The sequence below is a fragment of the Mangifera indica genome, unplaced genomic scaffold, assembly GCF_011075055.1.
Source record: "Mangifera indica cultivar Alphonso unplaced genomic scaffold, CATAS_Mindica_2.1 Un_0019, whole genome shotgun sequence".
NCBI lineage: Eukaryota > Viridiplantae > Streptophyta > Magnoliopsida > Sapindales > Anacardiaceae > Mangifera > Mangifera indica.
This window is the reverse complement of record NW_025401111.1, coordinates 348165-356414: the sequence shown is the minus strand read 5'-3', so window position 1 is coordinate 356414 and position 8250 is coordinate 348165. Positions and strand designations below refer to the sequence as shown.

General features: G+C 31.6%; 3 protein-coding genes across 3 annotated transcripts; 2 read left to right on the top strand and 1 right to left on the bottom strand.

The window, feature by feature from the left end:
• The first annotated feature begins 252 nt into the window (after positions 1 to 252).
• Positions 253 to 1346, top strand: LOC123205905 (ethylene-responsive transcription factor ERF104-like). The gene has a single exon (XM_044622972.1). It carries the CDS (start codon positions 352 to 354, stop codon positions 1150 to 1152), a length of 801 nt encoding a protein of 266 aa, XP_044478907.1. The 5' UTR covers positions 253 to 351; the 3' UTR covers positions 1153 to 1346.
• Positions 1347 to 2702: 1356 nt separating this feature from the next.
• Positions 2703 to 3668, top strand: LOC123205909 (ethylene-responsive transcription factor ERF105-like). Its single transcript, XM_044622980.1, has one exon. It carries the CDS (start codon positions 2767 to 2769, stop codon positions 3550 to 3552), a length of 786 nt encoding a protein of 261 aa, XP_044478915.1. The 5' UTR covers positions 2703 to 2766; the 3' UTR covers positions 3553 to 3668.
• Positions 3669 to 3944: 276 nt separating this feature from the next.
• Positions 3945 to 5527, bottom strand: LOC123205910 (mavicyanin-like). Its single transcript, XM_044622981.1, has 2 exons — positions 5312 to 5527; positions 3945 to 4433 (listed from the first exon to the last, which is right to left on the bottom strand). Exons 1-2 carry the CDS (start codon positions 5478 to 5480, stop codon positions 4018 to 4020), a joined length of 585 nt encoding a protein of 194 aa, XP_044478916.1. The 5' UTR covers positions 5481 to 5527; the 3' UTR covers positions 3945 to 4017.
• Between the last annotated feature and the right edge of the window lie 2723 nt (positions 5528 to 8250).

Sequence of the window (8250 nt, the reverse complement as noted above, 5' to 3'; positions counted from 1 at the left end):
TACGCTGAAAGTCAAATTTACTAGAAGATTAAGTTACTTGATCATTTGGCGCACGGGTTTAACCCGAACTAACCTGGAAGGTCTCCGTGAAAGCTATACAAATCCACAATAATTAAAAACTTGTTAAAACGACAAAACGTCTAACATAAAAAACTCTTTTGAGTATCCCTCTCTCTCAATCCGATGCTTCCAGGATCTTACGGAGAACCTCCAAGGAAGCTCCTCAGATCTCCTTTGCTTTCTTCTCTTTATATACAAATGACACTCTCTATTTCCACTCAAGCTTCTCCTCTTCATTACTCTTCATAGTCCTCACTTAAAAATTTCCAATTCATTTATTTCCTCTCTTAAATGGATTATGATCAGAACGAAGCTTTTACCTTAGAGTATATCAACCAGTTCCTCCTTAATGATTGCAGTGCTTCGATGGAATCCTTCACCACAAATTTCAATTGTTATGCTTCATCCACCAACCAAGGACCTCAACAAAAACAACTCGAACAAATCAATTCCCAGAAACATACAACAACCCCTGTAAAATCTTCAAGTACTTTAAGCCAGAGAAAACCATCCATACAAGTGATGATTCCTCCAGCAACATGCTTTTCATCGAGCTCCAACAATTACCCAGTTGCGAAAACGGAACCACAAACTGAAGCTGAGAAGGAAAAGCACTACAGAGGAGTAAGGAGGAGACCATGGGGGAAATATGCAGCGGAAATCCGTGACCCAAATAGAAAAGGGAGTCGGGTCTGGTTGGGGACTTTTGATACCGCAATTGAAGCTGCAAAAGCTTATGATAACGCAGCGTTTCGGCTCCGTGGAAGCAAAGCGATCTTGAATTTTCCTCTCGAGATTGAAAATTCAATTTCGAGTTCTGTGGAGTCTAAATTACAAATGAATTGTGGGAAAAAGAGGAAGAGTGAAGAGACAAACAGTACTACGGACAGAAAGATCATTAAGAAGGAGGAAGAACACGATGAAAGGGTAAAGGCGACGGAGACTAAAACCAGTGGCGATCATCCTTTGACGCCGTCAAGTTGGAAGGGGTTCTGGGATGTTGGTAACGGGATCGGGGTTTTCAGTGTGCCACCGTTATCTCCTTTATCTCCTCATCCCACAATCGGATACTCTCAGCTTCCAGTTATGTGAAAAAAGGTCTAACGACCGTTAAGAGGACGTTTAGTAAATTTAGAATGTTGGAGGGCTGAGGATAATATATGTATATAGTAAGCAGTAGAGATTAGACTGCAATACGCAACAAATTAAGTTTAGTTGCGATATGTTTGGATTGGAATTAATTCGTTTATTTCTTAATATGAGTTTTTAAAATTATTTTTATTTCATTAATATTTGACCAATCAAACTATAAACATATATTTTTTTTTGTTTTGAGTATATAATTCAATATGAGTAATATTACGTAAATCTATTTTGGGTATATAATTATATACATATTTATATATATTATTATATGATTAGATATTATTTTATTTTTAATTAAAAAATATTTAATTATATGATGATATATATATATATATATTTATATATCTAAAATAAGTATATATAATTTTATTGATTCATGATGTGATTCGAACTCAAACCCAAGCTTAGTTCCACTCATGCGAGTTGAGTTTGGACAAATTCAGCCAAGAATAAAAAGGAAAGGAAATACAATAAATCTACAAGTGAAAATGCCAAAAATTTCAAGTCTAAAGGCAAGACCACCAACTTGGTTGTTTACCACCAAACCTAGACAAGATTTGAATAAAGGAAATAAATTTTTCAAGAAAACTCTTTCAAGAGCAATTTAGGATTTTATTCAAATATCATTCAAGTCTAAAGGATTATAAGTGCAAATAAGACTATATTTATAGGTCAAATAAAAAGTGGAACAATAAACAAGTAAAGGCACCTCAAAATCCACAATATAATGCTTGACCATTGAAACAAATCTATAATTTAAGTAGGAAATCTTAGAATTAGTACAAATTATGGATCTTAATTCAAATTCAAATAGTTTTACCACAATAGATTAAATAAATAGTTAACAAAGAAAGTTAGTCTTGTCTTTTGTCAAAATAAATGTCAACCAAATTAAAAAAATTTGTTATAAGAGGAGGGAATAAGTAGTGAGCTCGAAAAAAAAAACTTTATTTTTAACCAAAATGAAGCTCTTGTTTAATGTTTTGTCTCTCATATGTTTTTTCCTTCGAGTAGTATAATTTTGTCTTATTTCAACATGACATAACTTAGAGTTTGATTTGTCTATTTGGGTTACCCAAGACTTGGGTTGGATGGGTGGAACACAATCGAAGTAAGTTGAGCTAAATAAAAATTTATTGATAACTTTGGATTTGAATCTATATCAGAACAACTTTGGAAAGAATTCGAATTTAATTTAATTCGAATCTAACCCTAACCCTAGCCATTTTGCATGGAGATGGGCCGCCGAAGTATCCAAGAAGCAGTTTCGAAAAGCATTAATAGAGCCATGGATGGACCCTTCCAAGTGCCCACCGAAAAACTTGAAATTAACGAAAGAGAACAAAACATCGCCTTTATGAGGCACTTTCTTCCACTTGGAGCACTGAATCAAAGTCAACAACAAATGGCAACATCCAGGATCCACCCCAGAACATTATAAGAAATCACTCATTTCTTCTGAAAATTCTTCCCTTTATATACTTCCAAATTCTCTCACTCTTTCATCAATTCTCATCTTCCAATTTCAATTCTCACTCACTTGAAATTTCTTACTTTTTGATGGCATCTCCAGACGAAGCTTCAACTTTAGAGTTCATCAGCCACTATCTTCTCAATGACTTCAATACTTCCATGGCCAACCTCGACTGTAACACTGCTTCCGGCAGCCAGCCTCAACACCCACAATCTGATATCGACATCTCCGATTACTTGGAACCAAAAGAGATAGTCATCAACCAAATTCATCACTCAACTCCTCTTAGTCGGAGAAAGCCAACCATAAACGTCTCAATTCCTCCAACAATCTTCAAAACAAGCTTCGACGGTGGCATTAATCCAGTTGTTAAGACGGAAACGAAATCCGAGACTGATAAAGAAAAGCATTATAGAGGAGTTAGGAGACGGCCATGGGGAAAATATGCAGCAGAGATCCGTGACCCAAACAGAAAAGGGATCCGGGTCTGGTTAGGTACTTTTGACACTGCCATTGAAGCTGCAAAAGCTTATGATAAAGCTGCTTTTAGGTTCCGAGGAAGCAAAGCGATCTTGAACTTTCCTCTTGAAATTGAAACTTCAAATTCGATTGAATATGAATTACCAGTGAATTGCGGGAAAAAGAGGAAAAATGAAGATAAGGAGCGTATGGAGAGAGAGGTTGTGAAGGAGGAGCCCCAAGAAAAGGTAACGAAAACCGTTAAGTTGGACGCTTCTCCATGGACGCCGTCAAGTTGGACGGGATCCTGGGATGCTACCAGCAGTGGTGACGGGATTTTTAACATGCCTCTGTTTTCTCCGTTAATATCACCACATCCATCTATGGGATACTGCCAGCTTACGGTTATGTAACGGAGGGTAAATGGTTGGAGGGGAGTTTAACTAAATTTGGGATTCTTTTATTATTTCAAGATATGATTGTAAATATTTAATTTAATAGTTAAATAATTTACTATTATACGATTAAATATTATATTATTTTAATTTAAAATTATTCAGATATATAATAATGTAATTTTATTTTATTTTTTATAAAAAAATAAAATAGTGCAGTGAGGTGTGATGAATTAAATATGAGCATATGAGATCAAAATCATGACTTAAATAAGTGTTTTATCATTTGATTAAAGTCGTGATAAAATGCACACTTTTTAATTTATAATTGATATATTATTATATGATTAAATAATTTTAAATTACATAATAACATAAATAAAAATAAAATAATATTTAATCACATAATATCATATCAATTATGTATTAAAAATATGTAAATATGAAATGAAATTGCTCTTAAAGTTAAAAGGTAATAGCTATCTAGAAAGCAAAAGCAGCTGCAACTGAAGCCAGTGCCCAACCCAAACCACCACTCAACTTAACGGTTGAAGATGATGATTCAGATGAAGTTGATGCTGCTGACGAGTCTGCACCTGCTGCACTTGCAGTTGAGGATGAAGCATCGCCGCTGGCAGTCCCAGTTGGGCTTGAAGCATTGGCGCCACTTGGGCCTGCAGCAGGGCCATCTGCAGTTCCTTCCACTTCAATTTCAACTTTTTGGCCCTTTTCACAATGTCCAGGAAAACTGCAAAGGAAGTAAGTTTTCCCGGGCTCCTTGAGGGTGACTTTGTCGGCGCCGGTAGTGTATTTTGCAATTGGAGATTTTGCACTGCATGCTTCGAAATCTGCCTTGCTCACTTGCATCACATCGTGCATTTCTTGGTTGTACTTGAAAACTACATGCAAATTTATTCAAAATCCTTTACCATATATTCAACAACAATATATTCCAGATTTTCATTATATACATATATATATATATATACACACACACACATATATATATATGCAGAATATAATCATTTTGGTTGAAAATAGGGTTTTTTTTGTTTTGATCCCCTTTGGTTTATTCAGACAACAAAATTCCTTAGGAGATTTCAGAAAATAAATCCCTACCACTAAAATTTATAATATGATGGGGTAAGAATTTTTTTCATGGTGGGAGGGGTGTTTATTTTTTTTAAATTACAAAATAAATAAATAAATAAACATGTCAATGTTGATGATATAAGGGAATTGTACCAATAACTTTTTTTTTTTATTAATATAATAGATTTTATCATTTAAAATATAAATTTCAATTTGAAACAGAAATTAAATAGGCTTGTAATAATCAAAAGATTAATTGAATGTATTTTATTCTTGTTGAGAAGAGAAGTGAACTTGTTTGAGTTTAAAAATTTTAAAGAAATTTGTGGAAGAGTTATACTATGTGTACAAATTTTTTGTATACATATATATTATCATGTGATTGAGTGTTATTTTATTATTAATTTAAAATTATTCAATCACAACAAATATATGTGTGTAAATATTTATGTACCAAAGGTTTATACTCGTAGTTTCATTATTTCTGGAAACATAGAAAATAGCATCTAAGAGGATTTCAACCATAATATTTCTATATCTTTCCTTCTAATTTTTTCATGCATTGTGATCAAGAAATTAAAAAAATTAATAAGGATTGAATATTTTTAAATATGCAGAATATGATAGTTTTGGTTGAAAATTTAATGCAGATTTCTCATGTATGATGATTTTTGAGTAAACATACCAAGAGTATCGCCAACTTTGAAGTCCTTATCGTCAGCCCATTTTTTGTAATCAGGCATGTCTTTTGTAGTCCAGCCGGCAGTGTCACCAACGTCGTAGGAAGCTGCCATAGCTGCCCCGAAGAGAGCAATGATTGAGAAGACAATAACAGCACTCTTAGCCATTGCCATTCTGGTTTTATTCTTATTATTATTAACGAAGTAATCAAATTATCAGCTAATTCACATTGAAATATTCTGCTCAAGATGGAAAGCATTTATAAGGTTTATGATTCTGTTGTGGCCATCCATTTCTGTCTAAATATAACTTCTTGTTTCTAATAGAGAAACGATTTGCGAAAGAATAGAAAAAATACCTCAAAAATTTTAATGGCCCAACTTAACAGTAGAAACTGATATATTTTGTTTCTTTTGGAAAATATGGGTAAAATAAAGAAAATAAAACTAGTACAAAGGATGAAATTTCAACTTCCAATTGGGGATGTTTTGTTAATAATAGACATAATAAATATAGAGACAAATAAATCTGGAGAATTTTTATTATGTTCCTTTTATTGGAAATTAATTATCATTTTCAAGAGAAACACAAGAAGAAGAAGAAGAAGAAGAACAATGACGTGTGTTCAAACGTTATATAAATGAACAAAACACTTAAATATGACACCAGTTTTGATTTAAGAGCTAATATTTTTTAAATGGCCAAAGGACTTGTTTCCACCCATTCTCAAATTGATATTTATTAAATATTAAAAATTTAAATATTCACTCATAGACGATTAAAATTAACATAACCTATTAAGTTTAAAGGTAAAATCATCATTTAATTAGTAAAATATTAAAAATAATAAAATATTATTTATTTCTACCATAATTTTATAAAACAAATAATTTTTCTTAAGAATTAAGTTTTGAAAAGTTATATTTTCTCTCCTAAGATTTCAATCTTTTTCTAGTGATTGGACTCTGACCAAAATCACCTTCATCCCATTCTTCTCCATCTGCCACCAACAAAGAAGGTTGATGATAAATAAAAAAACTCCAATGCACAACGAATCAAAGATGAAGAAGTGAAGAAGTCGATGACGACATGAAACCTTTGGACGACATAAGTGCATGATGGATGTCGATTCAATGGAATCACACTTTCTTTCTCTTTTTCGAAGCCAAATCGACGAAAGCACCTTTGATTTCTTGTTGTTTGGAGCCAATTTGATGAAGAAAAACAGTGTCACTCACTATTAAAGGCAGAAAATAAGAAAATAAGATTTTGATTATGAAGATGTATTTGATATATTATGAATATTTGTGATTATATTTCTTAATTTGTGTTTTTACAAAGTTATAATGCTTATGTGATATCATTTTTTTAAAATTTAGTTCATTTTATTATCCATTAATTTAAAAAAATTTAACTACTTCCCTGTCATTTAATTATAGTAATAATTTTGATTAATTTAAAATTAAATTACTAATTTATCCTTTTATAATATAATGACAAAAATACCCCAAAAGATTGATATTTTTTAAATCACAAATTCATTCTCTGTAATTGAAATTATAAAATTACCCCCTTAAACTCTGCTTGACTTCTCTGTAAAAGCCTTAACAACATTAATTCTCACTTCTCTCTATTTTTCTTTAGAGACGAACGATAGGTCAGAGTTCAAGAGCAAAGCACACGACTGAAAAAAAAAGAGAGATTGTGAATGTTGTTTATCCTTGTGCAAAGCTTTACCTTCCCAATGAAAAGCTCTTAAATTCTTTTCTTGCACCGCAACTGATGCACTTTCTTTATTGGCAAAGAAAAGAAAATCGAGGAAGCCAAAGACTCTTTAATTTCTTACTAGGCGGGTTACCAAATGGACAACTTCTTTCTCATCTTTCTCACTTGCTTTGCCTCATTCCTTTTATGAGTATAGTAATCGAATTGTATATTATATCGTATATTAAAAATCAAACTTTATGTATTGTATATCAAACATCGTATCTTCTTTCTCCATTTTCTTTTTATGATCATGGTAGTCAAATTATATATCATATCGTGTATTAAAAATCTAATTTTACGTATCATATATCGAGTATCATATAATGTAGTTTTTAAGAAATAAAATAATAAAAAAATATAATAGACACGTTATCATTTTAAAAAATATCACGAACATTTATATAAATTTAAAATTTCTCATATATATCTCTACTATATCATCTTTTTTAAAAAGTGTATCGATCTATATTGATAATACGTATCATATCGTATGATATGTCTACTGTATCATATTAATTATGATACATCACATGATAATATTATTTTTCATTTGTATCGTATCGTACCATAGGATACATATTATATATTGTATGATACTGATAACTATGTTTATGATTGAAAGTAGCAAGCCACTCCACCACTAGTAAAGAGGCCATATAGGAGGTTTCTCATCCAGCTTCATGCTATAGTGTAATGTGTCGAAAATATAAATTGGGTTTACAAGTGTGAAGATTGAAACTCATATTACACAAAACCAATTGACTTGTGTTAAAGTTCAATCCATACACTTATATATCACTCTCTTATGTTCTATTCATTAGATGTGAGACTTTTTTTATTTACTTTTTATTTGAGTTTCCAACACTCCCGTTTAAGTATAAGCATCGAGACTGTTAGACCTGCTATTTGGCTCAGTCGATTTTTGGTTGAATGCATTGTCACTTGTATCTAGACACATTTAAACTGTTAAACCTGTCGTTTAACTCGTACTCTGATACCATATCAAAAATATAAATTAGGTTTACAAGTGTGAAGATTGAAACTCATATTATATAAAATCAATTAGTTTGTGTTAAAGTCTAATCTATACACTTATATACTACTCTCTTATATTTTATTTATTAGATGTGAGACTTTTTTTTCTTTATTTTTATTTGAGTCTCCAACACAATGCAA